This window comes from Scophthalmus maximus, chromosome 22 (assembly GCF_022379125.1).
Source record: "Scophthalmus maximus strain ysfricsl-2021 chromosome 22, ASM2237912v1, whole genome shotgun sequence".
NCBI lineage: Eukaryota > Metazoa > Chordata > Actinopteri > Pleuronectiformes > Scophthalmidae > Scophthalmus > Scophthalmus maximus.
The window spans coordinates 4,594,920-4,612,500 of NC_061536.1; the positions used below are offsets into that span (position 1 = coordinate 4,594,920).

General features: G+C 42.5%; 2 protein-coding genes across 3 annotated transcripts in view; both read right to left on the reverse strand.

The window, feature by feature from the left end:
• Nucleotides 1–6,522: 6,522 nt before the first annotated feature.
• On the reverse strand, nucleotides 6,523–10,126 carry polr1f (RNA polymerase I subunit F). The gene is made up of 4 exons (XM_035620825.2): nucleotides 9,800–10,126; nucleotides 8,207–8,348; nucleotides 7,823–8,031; nucleotides 6,523–7,675 (listed from the first exon to the last, which is right to left on the reverse strand). The coding sequence occupies exons 1-4, from the start codon at nucleotides 10,090–10,092 to the stop codon at nucleotides 7,198–7,200; spliced, it is 1,122 nt and encodes a 373-aa protein (XP_035476718.2). The 5' UTR covers nucleotides 10,093–10,126; the 3' UTR covers nucleotides 6,523–7,197.
• A 1,766-nt stretch (nucleotides 10,127–11,892) lies between these two features.
• The window catches only part of LOC118292129 (transmembrane protein 196), a 6,839-nt gene continuing 1,150 nt past the window's right edge, over nucleotides 11,893–17,581 (reverse strand). The window contains exons 2-5 of one of the 2 annotated variants that reach the window (XM_035620827.2): nucleotides 16,276–16,332; nucleotides 13,415–13,550; nucleotides 12,768–12,886; nucleotides 11,893–12,658 (exon numbers count right to left, since the gene is read on the reverse strand). In XM_035620827.2, the coding sequence (XP_035476720.2) occupies nucleotides 12,587–12,658; nucleotides 12,768–12,886; nucleotides 13,415–13,550; nucleotides 16,276–16,332 (384 nt within the window). In that variant the 3' untranslated portion in view covers nucleotides 11,893–12,586. Of the gene's footprint in view, nucleotides 12,659–12,767; nucleotides 12,887–13,414; nucleotides 14,704–16,275; nucleotides 16,333–17,581 lie in introns of both variants that reach the window. The other variant, XM_035620828.2, reaches the window with a different exon arrangement.

Sequence of the window (17,581 nt, forward strand, 5' to 3'; positions counted from 1 at the left end):
GCGCGTTCCTTCTGTTGTCTAAGCAGTAAAGCTGTTGTGACATAGCATGTTTTACTTCCCTTTTGGTCAAAGTAAGTGAAAAGAGTTGACGTCGTTGTAAACTGATTGCATGGACAGACAACAAATTACACCAGATAAAAAAACTCATTATTATTTTATCATGTGGAGTTTGGATAGAAATTGTGAGAGTGGGCGGGAGACGCAGGCAGGGAGTGGGAGACTGTGGGCGTAAGGGCGATGAGTTTAACTCCTGACCTGTCTGCCTCTTCCTCATTGTGTCACTCCGACGCTCCCAGTGTTTCTCTCCGTCTCTCTTTGCTCCCAGAAGCCGGCTCATTGGTTCACCTGTACCACCCTGCCTCTACATCTTGCCCTCTGATTGGCCTGGCACTTTGGCCAAATCCCAGTCACGGGGTGTTTACACAGCTGGGTGGCCCGTAAGAGGTGGGGCTCATGCATGTATGCATGTGCGTGCGTGTGGAGGTTGGACGAATCCCAATACCACATCATATATCTCCACATTGGCCCCTCTCCTCCTCCCCCTCTTCCCCCCAAACCGACACCTCCCACTGGCCAAACCGCTGCATGCCCTCAGCTACTCCTTTCAGAATGACTCTCTTCCTCTTAATCCAGCCTCTTAGCTCCCACTCTCCACCGCCCCACCAAAAACCTCATTGCATGGCATGGCTCCCCCACTCGCCCTTACCCATGTCAGCACCTTGCCTCAACTCACCCCCCATCCCCCTTATCTGTCTGGCTAATGTCTTTGTTTATTTCTGATAGAAGGTCACAGAATCTTTACTGTGTATTTAAAGGGTGCCGTGTTTCATTTGTTTTAAGTGTCATATTCTCAACTGATCTGTATATTGAGATGCCTGATTTGCCTGGGAAAGAGTTACAAGTCTTAGATGATGATGGTGATAATGATGATGAAGATAGGAATGCCATGTACTTCAACACTGCATGCTTGTCCTCATGCCATCTGACTGCACGTGTGCTCGTCTGGGTTTGCTTAGTTAAATCATAATCTGTTAAATCGGTGTTTGTTCCTCTTTACACTGAGGAAATGTAGGGAAAATATCTTTACACATCAGTGTTCCAGACAGATCAGACTTTTTTCTCTCTCCTATCTGCGGTGCCAGAATTGCTTGGGAACAAAACGAGTGGGAAAATATGGACATAGCTGAAGAAACAGTAAAAAAAAAAAAACACCCCAGGAGCCCTACATCATTAGCTTCACAACATTGTATAACATCCCAATAAGTGTCCTCGTCTTGTAATCGTATACCTTATTGTTTCTTTGTGTGGATCACTCATAGACCTATGTTTGGGCCAAACTGAATCCTGAATCGGAGAGGACCTAAAAGTAAGGATGACATAATATTTACATCTCATGGTGTGGAAGAGCATGGAAACAAATGTGTCAGCACTTCTTCTCTGAACAGAAACCAGTTCTCCTGACTGACAAAAACAAATCTCAACACATTTTCATCTTATTTGCTGTTTTTTCCAAAGCTTATATCTGCCTGTGAAGATTCACATCGTTGGACAGAGACAGTTGTTACGATCTCTCCCCATGTAAGACCAAATTACATTCTCAATTCAAAGGCTAGGAAAGCTTTGGAAACAAGAAGTGAGCTGGATCTCCATATTCCACCGTATCATAAATTTTATGAACTACCCTAAAAGTTCAGTTATGGCTTTCTCCATATTAAAATTGAATACACTGTAGGCTTCCGACAGCCTTTAACTTTCCTCACAGCTAACACGTAGAATCCAGTAAATGCAAATGGGACTTGATGATTTCCAGTTCCAATTCGTTGCAAGGTCTTGGGAAACAAGTTTTGGCGTACGATGTAAAGAATGTGTCAACATCTGCCATACAGCTTCAAAATGAAAGTGAGGGAAGAGTTACAGAGGTGCTGCTTTGGAAAAGCATTAGAAAAAACCCCACTCGGGCGCATGACAATCACTTGTACAGTTGTTTTGCATTTATAGTTGTTCATGCAAAAAGAGTCTTTATAGATGCACATGGTTGCACCTGTGACCCGTGCCCGAAAAATAACAGGGACCAAAATTTCAAAAATCAAAGTCTCAACTCTAAACGCATTCCTTCTTTATTACTGCTGCTTTTATCATATATGTAGTCTTTGGTAATTTAAAATTGCTGCTTACTGCTTACGAGAGCCAGCGGATGGTTCACTGATCGGGAGTGTTTCTTTCACTTTCTTGTCAATGACTTTATAAGGGTTTTTCCAGCAATCAGCTCTAATGCACACATGAGTATTGGCCACCCACATTTCACTTTCTTTTCATCTCTCCCTCACCTTCTTCTTTCTTTCTTTCTCTCTCTCTCCCTTCTCCTATATCATGGGTACCCTCAGCCGTGCTCTGCAGTCTGACAAGGTTGTCATGAAATTAGTATCATAAAATATTTAGCCGTGCCCTGGGTATTGTCCCGTAAAGACACATGACTAAACATGAGATCATTTTTTCCAGACGAAGAATTTTTTTTTCTCCCCCTCTTGGCTTATTTATTTTTCTGTGGTTTTGGGAGGTTGTGGCTGAAAGTCTGATGATATGCTGTGTGTGTTCCTCTCCTTACCCCACCCCTCTCAGTACTCCTCTCCACATTTCCACGTTCCTCTCGGTTTATATACAAAAGGTATAGGGAGAGATAAAGATACATTTTTTACATTCACTTGTTGTTCCACCGTAAATCACTGAGCTCACGTTCACATTCATGTCCATGTTCTAAAGGCTTGGCCTCATTCTTTATTGGTGTTGTCTCTACAGATGATGTTACTATCATAATAACTGAATACAGTTGAGATTCAAACTAAGAACCCTTTTTTGCCCTTTGTCTTTTCCCTGCCACATTTCTCCAATGTTTTGGGTGTAGGAGTTATGGTTTGGTCTGAACACTGTCTAGACGCCTATGAGCCTCCCATTACCTCCTGATTACACTGAGCCCTATTAATCTGACTCAGCTTGCTGACCAGGGCGGGGAAAACACGCGAACACACACACACGCGCGCACACGCACACACAAACACACACACACACGGAAAATGAGCTGCAGTGTTTTTTGTTAATAATGGAGACAAGACAATTTTCAGTAGCAGAAAAAAATACTACACTATACTGTGGAGGTATAACTAGAGAGCAAAAAACATGGTATTAAAGAGGTTACACATTTTTGATCAAAGAGTGATTATTTAACTGGCCAAATAAATGACTCACATCAAAAATGTGTGCGGTTTATATTTGAGGTTCCTCAAGGTTCTTTGTGAGGCCTCTTCCTTTTTCTTTTCATATTTGTCTGAACTTTTTGAATTGATTTCATTCACAGAAATTGGTATTGGTATTGATATATAATTTCAAATTCGATGGAAGAATGCGATTTTGTCTTGTTTTGTTATTTGTTATACCTCTGTCCACATGCAGAATGTGGTTTGACACACACACACACACACACACACACACACTGAGATAGATAATCTCTTGGTAATCACTAGACTTAGTCGGACGTAACCTGATCCTCTATTATCTGATCTTATTTTAATCAGATGTTCACAATCACTAATGACTCCCTGTGGAATCCACAAAACAATGAGCGTGTGAAATTGGACAAACACATATACACACAAATACGTTTCTCTTGCGCTAAATGGTGTCACAGGAAACACCCGTCTGTCGTCACCAGGGCTACTGAGGACAGGGTGGTGGGTGTCGGGCGCCAAGGAAACAAACTAAGTACGGGAATGCAGCTAACCAACCAAAAGTAATGTTTACTTTTGGGGTTAATAGTGTGTGTGTGTGCATGTGTGCTTGTATACGGGTGTGTGCAGACACTGATCCCTTGGGAAAGAGTTTAACGCTTGAGTCAGTCCGTCTCTGTGTGAGCGTGGCCTACTTGCCTACCTGAGCGAGTATAAAAAAAACAGAAATGCAAAGCTGAAGTGCCAAGAATCTCTCAGAAATGCCTTTGAAAATGCCATAAAGGGATTTCATGGATGTCAGTAGGCCTGTGAGAGATGGGCTTTGATACAACTCACTCTTGCCTGGACTGTGTTGGAGGATATATGGCCACAGTTGCATGACTCTGACTGTTGGAACACTTAAGGTTTTTATGACCTGCTGCCATTTGGGTCTCTGGGATGGAGCTGAGCGCTGACCACATAACTAATTAGGCCTGGCCAACGGGGGCGGACGAGTATGGGATTTGTGGATTGTGGGATGTGGATGTGGTGTGGTGTGTCTGCATGAGTGAATTAAGAGTGTAAACCAGTGTGTGTGTGGCACGGACCTTTGTGTTGGTGTCCTGAACATGGTGCACTGGATCAGGGCGCCGTTTGTTCTCAATAAAGACTCCATGAGTTCTTTCATGTAGGAGCCACCAGGCACACTCACTAGAGAGACCACTCCTATAAAAGAGGCAGACAGAGGTGTATTAAAAGATTTGAAAAGTTTGGCCTGCTCGACAGAAACAACACTTCTCTTATTGTCTCATCACTCTAACCCACCCTCTTATTCTCTCCGTCTGAGGATCATGAAGACAAACGACCGTGCCTAGATATGAGAGTTCAGTGGCGGGGAGGTGGAGGTGGGGTGGTGTTGTCAGAAGTGGAATGTGTGTGAACTGCACACCGCCTCCTATAAATCAGGGGAGACAAGTAGGAGGAGGAGCGGGAGGAGAGGGAAAGCAGGATGGGGGAAGAGGAGGAGCCAGTGTGAGGGAGTGACAGGAGGGATGACAAGATAAATGGGTGGTGATGGAGGGAGGGGGCACAGGTGCAAGAGAGGTGCGTGAGGGCTGGAGCTCAATCCAAGCCAATGAGAGTGATAAAGGCAGAGGGAGGTCACGGCAGGACAGATTACAGTGGACCACATCTCTTTATCTTAAGCAAGTGTTATGGGTTTTGTGTATTTGTACTGTTCAAACAGTGAAAGCAGTGAAAGCTGCAAGTTCAAGTATTTGAGAGGGTTCTGGCAACACTGGAAACCATTTGCAATGACCGTGTTTGGAAACTTGGCTTGTAGAAAAAGTTTAGCCTTCAGCAGAATGTTGTTCTGCTGAAGGCTAAAGCATGTGTGACAAGTTTATTTTTCACCATTTGTTTCAGTGTGTGGCTCTGCAGGACGCAGGATTAGCCCAATGACATTTCAGTGTGTTTATTCAGGTCTGATTTGGTTACACATTGTAACCGTTTACAAATCTTAATAAATAAATCACTAACTAATGCCTTAAAGGCTGGTTATATAACAACATTAAGAAAAAACTTTGGGTTATCGAGTTGTAAAATAAAAATATTTGGGTAATAAAGCAGACGAACTGTAGATGTTGGGAATCCATTAAAGGTATGGTTCAACATTATGGGAAAATCTATCCGTCAGGGGGAATGTATACCACTTTCATGCCTAAATAAATTAAATTAAAATCCAATTGGCTTGATTGGTTGCTAGGCAACGATCAGAAGTTTCAAGTAAGTCCACTCCAATACATATCAACCAATAAAATGGGAGTTTCTAGTATTCACGCTTCAGTTTTGTCTGGAATTAAACAAAGACATGCTAGCCTATATGCTAAGGTATACTAACTGGCTCCTGGTGTTGACTTCAGTCACCACACGTACAAGTGGTGTCAATCGTTTCATCCAAAACTGGGCAGCAAAGTGAGGAAGAACATTAACAACATATTAACGGATTTTCTCACTATTTAAAAAAACATCAGTCATAAATGTTAGTAAGTCATTATTAAATCTATTATGTTAAAAAGATTTTTAAAAAAGTTTTTCTCCAATGTTAGGTGATAAAACAAATCATCTCACAACACGGCAAACCAAAAGTTGCACTTGGTAATGGCTTTTAACTGATCCATAAAGAATGAGTAAATTATTCATTGACAATTGGTCAAGCCGTGAGTTAAAACTTATAACCTCTAATATGCCATCTGTTATTCCTAACAAAGGATTCTTTAGTTGCAAAAAGTCCAGGACAGAAAGTGCAGATCAATACAATAGAAACACATATGATTATTTCTGTTCTGACACGTTTGGGGACAGTCATTTATATGCTCTGATGTTATGGCACGGCAAATTTAAGAAGCAGAAACAGATAGAGACAGAAGGAACGGCTCACGTCAGTGACAGGAGTCGACAATCAGGTGTGACAGATGAAGATGAGCCAAGTTAATTGCGGCTCCTTATCCGTCCTCTTTAGGCAGCTCCTGATAAGCTCTCCAACTCTTAGCACCTCACAGCTAATTAAGCTCCCCACTGGAAAGCAGGGGGATGTGTGTGTGTTGAGGAGGGGGTAAAGTAAACACAAAGATCTTTAGGCTGTCTGTCAGCACTTCATCACTTGAGACCTGTTGGTGTGGGAGTGAATCTGCCATGGATAACAAGAAATCATGTTGTGAATAAAATGTACAAGCAAAACTTGTAGATTCCACGGATTCATTTCATTTATGAGCATTTCAAATTGCTAAATGGAAGAAAAACTTGAAGCTGTTCAAGCAGGTCAAAATATAGTTATCTTTAATAATCTTTTGGTTCTCATCTCCTCCCAAAAAAGAGACAACACACCGTGTGATGATTGCCCATTCAGCACCACAGAATGTCAGTAGTTCACTTGAAACGATTCATGAATGCGGTGTATGCAATGATCAATACAGTGATGTATACTGTAATTCTGCCTGAATATTGAGTTTGGTAGTCTTGGTTGTCATGCATCGTTTTGTTTTGTCCCATTTGGTTCAACAGCTTCAATGCAAAAACCTGCCCGTGTTTACACTCACGGCCACGTTTTAACAGATGAAGCTGATGACGTTTCACTGCTTGATTTTTGTGTCCCAGTTTGGATGAAGCAGTTTTGCGCCCCCATCAGGCAGCATACAGGAACCACACTCCGATAAGGACCGCTGTGACAAGTCTGCATTTAACCCCCTCATGCGCTTTTGCACAAACTACACAATGCCACTGCAGAAAGACTCTGACTGTGAACCTGACCTTCTTGTACGAATTATTATTAAAGGAGGTCAGAAAAACCCAACAAGCTGCAGAATTCTTGCTCGCAAAAAATTGTGTTTAATCGCTAAGGCACATTTGTATATTTCACTGTCATCAACATGTTTGGTATCACCTCAATAATTTTGCACAATTAACCTGATGTCCAATCAGAACACAATCCTGTTTTTCAGGCAAACTGTTCAATGTTGCTTTTCCTCTTCTTCTTGGATTTGGGTGTTTCAGGTACGTCACTAAAACTAGATATAACATCGCTACCAGTTTCGTGTTTTCTCTTTTTGCTGGGCTTGTCACTGACATAGCCGCTGGAGTCGCTCCCTTGGACGTCCAAGGGAGAGAGCTCAAGCTCCTCCTCCTCTTCTTTCAGACATTTCTCCTTCTTCTTTTTCTTCTTCTTTTTCTCACCTTCTCCGTTGCCATTTGCCTCATCAGTTGCACCATTTAGCTCTTGTGTTGTGATGCGCTCCTGTTCGCAGGAGGGTGTCACATCTTCTTTTGTCTCCTCTTTGTCTTTTTTCTTTTTCTTCTTTTTCCTGGGAGTTTCATCTGGAGACTCCTCCATGGTTTCTGGCTTTGGTTCTGTGTCTGGCTGCTCTGCAGCAACGCTCGATTCTGAGCTCTCACCCATAGCCATCAGCTCTTGGACCCTTAGACACACAAAGACAAAACTTCAAAAATCAATCAAGTGTAACTGTGCCTTGAAAATGTCCTTTGGAAAAAAAAAAAGACTGTGTAAAGGTAATTATCTTGTATTAGCCAAACAGCACCCCCTCCTCCAACAAGAGTTCACTTACCTGGTTCTGTCCAGCCGTCCTCTGATCAGCAGCACCCCTGCAGTATCAGCATCGATTGCAGTCACCTCAAACTCCAGCTCTGATCCGATCCTCGGCCCTGCGTCCCTCCAGGTTTCCATAGAGACCAGGTTTGGTTTGGGAATGCTGCCGTTGAAACAGCCGTGCACCAGGCAGCCCACATGGCTCACTCCGAGTTTATTCACCTTACCCTGGGGACAGAAGCACAGAAGAAAGAAGTGTTTTGTTAATGTCTTCGTGGGGTTGACAATATCTTCTACCAGGCATACCAGTTAGATTAAAAGTTTGAAAAATTAAAGGTACTCTAGCTCTTGAATTAAAAAAATGTGTGATAACGTGCCAAATGCTGTAAATGTAAACCCTCACCAGCAGTTTCTGTCCTTTTTTGGGCTGAAACACAATGAAATTGGCCTCTATGTCCATGTGGATGTAGCTGCTGTCGTCGTAGATACCTCCGTGCTGGCCCATTATTCTGATGTTGTTGTAGGCTAGAGGGACTCCTTTCAGACTGCAAGAGACAAATAGGTCAAGACATGGGAGAGAAACGGTTCGACTCAGTGCAACATAAATGATTACAGCTTAATTATGACATGGATCATTTGCAACAGGCCGGTGAAAACCAATTTTGCACACATTTAAAACCGAGTGCAGGTCTGTCATATAGTGTTGAACCAATCCATCCTGAATTAAGATGACAGAAAGTTAATAGGAAAAGAAGGTTCGGTATCAATCAGTTATCATTCATGTGTTGAGCTGGTTCCAGGTTTTTTTTTAAGCTCTTCTCTCCTTTGAATAAATTATCTTAGTAGTTTGTAAAATTAGCACCTGCCAAAAGACTATTGATTTTCCCATCCAAGCTTGATTTGCTAAACCAGGCACATATATTCATATTTTTTTAATACAGGTTGTTGGTTTTGCCCCGTGAAGTAGCAACGGTAGCACGGCACATTCTGCACCTGACGCAGCATCGTCCTTTTTAAAACCGACATGCTGTTCCACTTCGAGACTAAAGTCTCCGCTGTATCAGTTTCCGACTGTTCTGTCGGGCTTGAGAACATTGCGCAGCAGGCTAGTGCAGCGTGACTGATGCTTGTTTTGGAACCGAGTGCTCCATTCGCTCGCGTATCACGTGACCAGTGTAATCACGTCCCTTGCGGTTAGAAAATGACATTTTATCATATCGCGATATTATCGCAAATGCAATTAACCGTTCAGCCCTAATAGGAAGTTCCATGTATGGCAATATGATTTCCCAACAATTTAAATCGTCAACGTATTTTGCCTAGAACCAGAGGCGCCGCTTGCCAGCAGGCAAGGCAGGTAACTGCTTGGGGCCCCCGAGTCAGTAGGGGGCCCCAGAGGGCTGACAAACTTGACTACTAAAGTTTGCAATGACAGTAGGAGCCCCCGCCTGAGGGGGCCCCCACCTGACTCCCGTTGCAAGCTTTTTCCTTTACTCCTGTTGCAAGTGACGTGCATGATTCAGTGTAAACTAACTTAATGACAACGAATGCCACTCAAAACAAATGGAGGAGTTACCCGACTGGAAGCGAAAAAAGAAAAACGAGGAAGAGAAGAACTAAAAGCACAGTGGTAAATTAAACAGGTAATAATGACTAAATCTAATACTACACACGAGGGGAGACACTTGAATGACGTAACTTCCACTGTATCATTCACGTCTGTGGACCAGGCCTGTGGTTTTATGAAACTGAAATCTTCATTATGCTGGAAATGTAAAGCCACAGTACAGGCTCCAGCACACAAGTTTAATCATCTGTACTGGAACTACGTTGAATTACATTGTCCCTGAAATGTAAATATTAAACAATGAATAGTTTTGAAACAGATAGATTATGTATAACATAACAGGGGCGAACGCTGGTTCGAGGGGGGGGGGGCTGTGATGTGTTTTGCCCTGGTCCGATGTTGTGTGCGTTGCTGCAGAAAAAGAGTTACCTCTCCGAGAATTTGAGCAGCTCGGCCTCCAGCTCCCCCTGGATGCCTGTCCTCTTCTTGTGCAGGTACATGGGCGGTAGGGCGACGTGTCTGCGGTGCGTGTTCATGACCAGGCACGAGTAGGGCGCCGACAGCAGCTCGGAGGCGGCGGCGAACGACGGGATCGAGCCCGCGTCTCTGTCCGGCCCGGGGGACGGTTCGGCCGGTCGGACGTCTTCGGCGCAGGCGGCGGGGATTTCAGCAGACATGTTCGCGTGTTTTGGGTCGTCCTCGGCATGCTCCAGGTTCGCCATGTTGCGTAGGAGGACAGGAAGAGCGACGACGAGCGACTTCCGCCTTCGAGGAAGTCAAATATTAGAGAACGTTTGTTTATGCTGACGCCTGCTGGCCAGGAGGTGAAATGACAACCAGGGTAGTCCGTTAAGTAGTGAAAGAATAAAAATCTAAATAAAAACTAAAAATAATGTATCTGCATCAATCTTCTTTTACTTTCTTTAAAAAAAAATTTTTGCCCCAGCAATCAGCTGGTGTTGTGTACATAGACATATAAATCACTGGAAAATACTGTATTTGACAGCCTGGTGAAAAAAAAGAAGAAGCTTTATGTTAAATAACTTCATAGTCGACCAGAGGATTTTTTTTTTAACTTTGTGAAAAGTTGTAATTATGCGTTTTCAAGCTCCATGAAAAGTTTGGTTTATATATACTCTACTTTTTCTTCAGTGAGTTACAGCTCAGCCACTGCAGAATGGGGCAGCTGGTGCCGATGACGGTGTTGGAGAGGAAGTTGGGACAGACGATTTACATCTAGCACAAATGGTTTTCAAAAGTTCTCGAATATTTTGTAGATAACGTGTGTGCATAGCATAGCATTGGTGCCTTACACACTGAAGAAAAGTCAAAGGTATCATGATATCTCTGAAATTTAATGGAGAAAAAGTATTCAGAAATACTTGCGAAACACTCAAGTAGACCACAAAAAGCTTCAGACTTATAGTAACTTGTCCAAAGCATACTGAGATGAACACACTGTATATGGGGATATGTGTCATGTTACACAATCAGTATTCCCTCAGAGAAAGGATGGGATTATCAACATAATATTGACCTTCAACCACCTTAATCGTCTGCTTTATCATCTGATTTCAGGTCCTGGCTTAAAAAGGTGCTCTGCGTCAAAAATCTTTCAACATGCCCTTTGTGCAGTGACTACCTGGCAAGCTGCTCAACTGATCATTGATTCTGTATCATGTTCTTACCTACATCAAGATCATTAAGGTGACCTCAGGTGTCAATTAGTGCAACTACAGTACGCATGCACGCACACAATGCAGATATTGTGCTCTGTGGGATGCCATGGCTCACTCCTGTCTGTTGTCACGGTGATAGATACAGTAGTGGTATGGTTTCCTAGTCAGCAGGATCTCCCAGTGGCTCCTGCTGCCCTAATTAATGGTTAACACGCACACACACACACACACACGCACACTGTACTTTCTGTCGCTCTGGAGCAGAAAAACGCCATAATGAGGAGCAGCATATTGTTGTCAGAGCAACTGTGTATCTCCATAAGTGTATACGTCAGCTGTGTCTCAGGTGTGATATTGTTTTTCTTTTAATTGCCATTTCTCCTTATGCTTTGTGAAGCACTTCTTTATACCTCGAGGTTTGAGAGGTGCTGTAAAAGAGACTTACCTTATCACTTAACTTCATGAGGAGTGTGTGAACTCTGAGCTGAGCCCTGTGTTACACTATAGTCCCATAGGAGAACACTGGCTTCTTTATTCCTGCCCTACATTGATCATGTTGACAGTGTGGTGTGCATGTCGTCAATGTGTGATATTGTAATGTATTTTAAAGATTAACCACATGCATCCATTGAAAAATAAACATCTAGTGTATTGATGATTGTATTATAATGTGTCTATACACTCAGAGACACCTCACACACTCATCTGCATATGTTGAGATCATGTCACATCATAAGTCACCTTGCTGCTCACTGTGTTTTTGCAAATTAAACTCTCAAATATAAACATTCACAGAATTCCAACATAAATAATCACCACTAGATAAACCATCTCTTGGATTTTTCAGACTTTATTTGAATTCACTTTTATAAGAAGCATTTATAAAAAATATGTCTCATTTATAGATACGACTAGAATCCTGATATACGAGCATGGATATACAGTACACTGCATTGGGCATCACTGCATTTTCATGCCAAAGCATTCCATTATCAAATGATACATACAGTTTACTGAAGGCTATCGCAACATTTGCATTCCATAAACCCATTACAAGTAAGAAGATAAGGGCATTGAGAGTGAAACAGCAGTAGATCTTTAAAACAAGTGAATGAGCTGCATGCTTTGGTTTGTGCTCATTACTTTGAGGCAAACCACTGGATAAATTCTACCCTTCCTGGTCATTACCTTGAAGATCAGATGATGTCACGGAGATGCTTGTCACCTGAATTGTTAGCCCAACGGCAGCCCTCCGCCCTGGCTTTGGTTTGAGTTGAACTGAGGATGGCCGAACCCATGTTTGCATAATTAGTCAGACGCACAAACGCCTCCGTCTTGCTGTCAATATGTAGCGGACAGACGGGATCCGAGGCGAGAGATTTGGGTTCACTCCCTGCACTCAGAATATATAGTTACAGTGCATTTTGCAGGATTGTAGAAGAAAGTACGTGCTACTTTTATCTGTTGACAGCAACCGATTCCCTGCCACCGTTCTCTGTTTCAGTGTGTGCAACTCGCCTTTGGTGATACGTCATCATCATGGAGATGCTGTGGTGTGTCCGTTGTATGATATCTGAGGAATGCCGTTACTGGAGTTGTCCAGGACCTCCTGTTACGGGGACATACAAGCACACTTGATAACTTAAAAGGCATTATCCATGTCAACAGTCAACATGTGTTGGAGCTACATGCCATCGCTGCTGCCATGTTTTTCCTACCTTCTCGGTCATCTCGTGTGAGTGGTGCAGCGAGTGTTCCCTCTCCAGGAACATCCTCTGCTGCTCAGAGCTGGCCAGGCGACAGGTCAGCCATGTCGACAAGGTACATGATGAGATCCCTGGTCAGGAAAAGGGTGAGAGAATTGAATTCTAAAGGAAGAGTTGGCTGTCCCATCTTCAGCATTTCATAGTTGGTGTTGTTGTTTTTATGATGGTAGACTGGTAAGGAAAAAAGATTTTGGGAAAGAAGAAAAGCCTTTGTTGGTGTTTTATTTGTAGGGTACCATTTGACCCAAGGCAGGACTACATATCAGGAACAACTGCCCTGAGGTCCGAGCCAAGGGGAACCAAATGCCCTGGATAGACCTTTAATTGTCCAGTTCATATTATGCTTACATATAACTTACACTAGGGTGCCCTAGCACAGCAGGACACACAGCAGTCAGCTTAGAAATGGAAAGATACAGCTGATGTGAATTTGTGTTCTTGAAAAACATGTTTCATCTTAACCGTTAACTAACTTTCTTGCATATATATTTAATAGAATACACATTCACACTCATCCATCAGAAGGCTTTTTTTATGTTGTGTTGCATTACACCATGGTTTGTTGTGTTGTGAAATCATTTTTTGGGGGGTTTGTTTACCCAGACAGGCCAGAGTCATGGCGGCCAGGTGTATCGAGTGCATCGAGTCTGGCTGTTTGTTCAGTGCCCGAACAAACTGGAAGTTGAGGATCCCACCGATCAGCCCACAGATACAGCACGCTGAAAACAGGATCATCTCGGGACACGGAGAGATAGAGAATATATGTAAATGCAAATGGCTAAATTGATATCCTATCAAGCAATCTGTGGACAAACTGGCAAAATGTGAAGAGATGGAAGATATACAAACTACTATTGAGCTTCCATTTCCATCATTCTTCTGTTTTGGGTGACGGTTGCTGTGATGAGAAATGTGCATTTGTCAAAATAAATCTAATTTCCTATTAGAAAATTGGATTGCTTTCAAAGCGCACTGTCCCCTCCAGAAATATTGCCCAGCTTGTAAATATGTCTGCATCACTCACTTGCTGTATTTGTACTTGAGTGAGTGCCTCGTTTGTGTAGAGGCTTGGAGAGGTTTTACTTTCAGCATTTAATCAATTGTATTTTAGGGAATACATTGTTATTATTATCAGAAGCTGGAAATCTCAGACCCACTATGAGTATGTGATTGTTTTTCCTGTAGCATCTGATGGAGAAATGATTGTCTATCCTTTACCTTTGCGATCAGGATAATAAAATCTAATCAATTCAATTCTACTCCCCATCGATTGTGGATGCATGTGTGTGTGTGTGTATTGTGTCTAGGGTACAGGTTATCTTTCATTGCTCCCAGTACAGATTCCTTTAGTGCCTTTAACTGCATGGAAAAGGGCCTCTCTAGTTTCAGTCATTACCCGTTGAAGTGTGGAAAGCGGCTGGCAGGAGTCCGGAGCCAAACCAACCTAATGCAATCATCACCCCACAGGCAGACAAGGAGGCAGGGGACGGACGGAGATGAGGAGGGGAAGATGGAGCGAGGCAAAGCATTGAAAGGACTGGGAGGTTGAGGCCGAAAGAAGAGAGATGGATGTGAGTGATGAAAAAGCATGAGAGGAAGGAGGAGAAGGATGGGGACAAAAACAAAGGGGTGAGGCAGAGGGAGAGGTAGGTTGAGGGATGTCTCTGTTACAGCAGACTGACACTGATCCATCATGCCCCCCCCACACACACACAGGAGCCAGAGAGAGTCCGAGAAGAAACACAAGGACTCGGAGTCATGGAGAGAATGCGAGGTGATCGCTGAGCAACAAAGATGGAGAGAGCGAAGGAAAGACAAGAGGAGAGGTGACTGCTTGCCTCCTCTGGTTTCATCAGACGTCTTTTTTAGAGCTCACTGCATGCACGTGCTAAGAGGACAATACACACACACGCACACACACACACACACACACACACACACACACACACACACGTTTGGGTGTTTGTCAGGATTAAACATGCCTTGTCAATGATATATTGCATCCTTCAGACTGCATAACAATGAATTTACAGGATGTACACTTCAGAGTGTATGTGTGTGGATAGATATTCAGTGAATATAAACAGCTATCAGTGTATGAAATAAATCAATCCTTCTAAGGAAAATCTGTCAGATTTCAGTAAATAATAAGGAACAATGGGTTGGGTTTCGTCTTTAGCAACTCTCACAGGCACTTTCCTCTCACTTACTGCCAATCATCTCATAAATGTGCTCTGAATTTTGTTTGGCATCATGAAGTCTGAAACAGTGATTACCCAACGGGTCTCGAAACTTTATAGACAGTGACACCGTTTCAAACCAAGCGTATCATTTGCAGATCGTTTTGTGGTGTCTGGCTAGAGCATGCAGGAGGCAGGACATGACGAGTGTTTTGTTCACAGCCATCAACACGCCCACTCACTTGATGTATTCTCACATGGGCTCACATTTTCCAGAAATTTTACTTAATGGCCGATTGGAAGAGTTCCGGAACATGTGTGCTCTCACACAAAATTTCAAGAAAGTGCATGTCTGGACTAGGGATGTCCCGATACGATATTCCATATATCAGATATCGGAAGAAAAAAGAGGTAAAATCCGATCCAATACACTACAGTAAACTTACCAAATAAATGCCTTTTTACATATCTACTAAGCCTTGAATGACATTCCAGCATTATATATATATATATATATTAATTATTTAATTCACAGTTTACAGTTCAATTTGTTTTTTGCTTGTTTGAATGGTGCTGACCATAAAAAATTCTACCAAAAGTTCTGTGAGAAATAAAACAGCAGTATTCCATAACTCAGTCATGTTGCTGGCTATGTATGTCTTCTTAGGGTCGTTGATTATTTGTTTCACAGTAGAGTATGAGGTTTTAGATGGCTTGGTTAAGCAAAGTGCATCCTGAACAATGCATTATTAATATTTTATTTTACGAGTGGGGAAAAGATTGTATCAGATTAGTACTGGATCGGAATCGGCAGATACTCTAGGCTGCAGAATCGGTATCGGATTTGAACAGGAAAAACAGGGACAAATGGTTACATACAACACACCAGCACAAAAAAAAAAAATAAACACAAAAAATAATCACATTAGAAACCCTTTGGTTTGATTCGTCGAAAACCAAAGAGGAAAAAAGGTTGAGTCTCCACTGGCCTGGTCAAGCAAACTTTGCAAGTCGAGAAATACTGCATCGCATTACTCCCTGTAAAAGTGAATTGTCATGTTCATTTGTTTTTGTACAGAACAAGAAAAAAACAAGAAATAATGAAATGATGTGTGAGCTATAGAGTGTTGGTAGATTAATTTTCTTACCTAGGCTGCAGCCTTAAATTTACTGGACAGATATGACTTGTGATTATGAATTGTTCCTTTACATCACTGAGGAAAGGAGAACCACGTGGGATATTAGGGGAACAAAACTATTAAATACATGCGAGTACTCACAATGAGACCAGTCCTCTTTCGAGCACACAGCACTCCACACATCCCACAGACCAGAAACTGGAAAGAGAGAACAGCACATGAATAAATGAACAGTTCCAAAAGTTCTCGTTAGCGTTTCACTTAAAAAAACAACAACCACGGGCTGAGAAATGATATCAAATTTAAATTGTTGTCATCACGTTCTCCTCCCCATCACGACAACAGGAAGGGTGAATGTATTCCTTACACTCGGTCATTCCGATGCGATTCTTTGCCGTAACAAAAAGAGAAATAGTGTGTCATGGTGAGCTTCTATAGCTGGAAGCAGCGTTGTCCTGTGTCAGTGATTCAGACTGAACTGGAACAGCACGGCTCCGTATTGTGCTGACAGAGGACACACTACAAATGGGACAGCAAAGTGGGCTGGTTTTCATGAAAGTTGTTGGAAGTAGTAGTAGTGTGTTTATGTGTGTTTGTGTGTGTGTGTGTGTGTGTGTGTGTGTGTGTGTGTGTGTGTTTGTCTCAGTTTCAGTACCAGTGCTTGTTGTAGTTTAGAGGTCATTCATGGCAATTTGGAAACACCTTCAAATCAATTCAGTTAAGCTTGAAGGGTTGTTTTTGACCTTTGTTATTTAAGTAATTAAAGGTCAACCAGTCATTAAACGTCTTTGTATTGTAACGTATAAAACAATAGTTTTAATGGGAGATTTGCGTTAACGTCTATCATTATTTTTGATATGTATAACATATTCCCTAATCCTTTCATTTATATAGGCGACCTTTTTAGACATAACACAATACCCAGTCTGAGAACAAAGTCCTACGTACGTTGAAGATGGAAGATTTTTCAAGAAGTGACAGATTTTTTGAAATGGCACACTCAATTTCACTCTTTTCTGGCAAAAATTTTGAAATAACTCCCCCCCTCACTTGAGCCAAAGCCACGTAAATGACCAGGGCGGATATCAGAAATGATTCACCATCTGTGATCTCTCAGCAGGAACCTTAAAAACAAGTGGTCGACCAGTCTCAGTGACTCCTCGGTCCTGACAGGAGACCTGAACCGTTGGCTAGTCACGGGACATGCAGGCAGCCGACTCAGCGGGACAGCGCTCCACAGCTGTGAGCTTCAACACGCGGACATCACGTCGCATAGCAGCTTTGCTTTACAGCAACTTTACGCACACCACTGTGGACATTGTACATATTCAAATGTACAGTGTCCCATCACTTACATCTCTCCTTCTTTCTGGTTCCTGCACACTTGTGTATTTACAAACTCTTTACAAATCTTTCAGAAACGCCAAATTTGGCCCAAAATATAAGA

Excerpts from the sequence above, each read along its gene's own strand:
- polr1f (XM_035620825.2), bottom strand. The coding sequence starts at position 10,092 with ATGGCGAACCTGGAGCATGCCGAGGACGACCCAAAACACGCGAACATG. Across the intron at positions 8,349-9,799 it reads CTGCTCAAATTCTCGGAGAG|TCTGAAAGGAGTCCCTCTAG; the intron begins GTAACTCTTTTT and ends TGTCTCTTGCAG. Across the intron at positions 7,676-7,822 it reads GGACGGCTGGACAGAACCAG|GGTCCAAGAGCTGATGGCTA; the intron begins GTAAGTGAACTC and ends TGTGTGTCTAAG.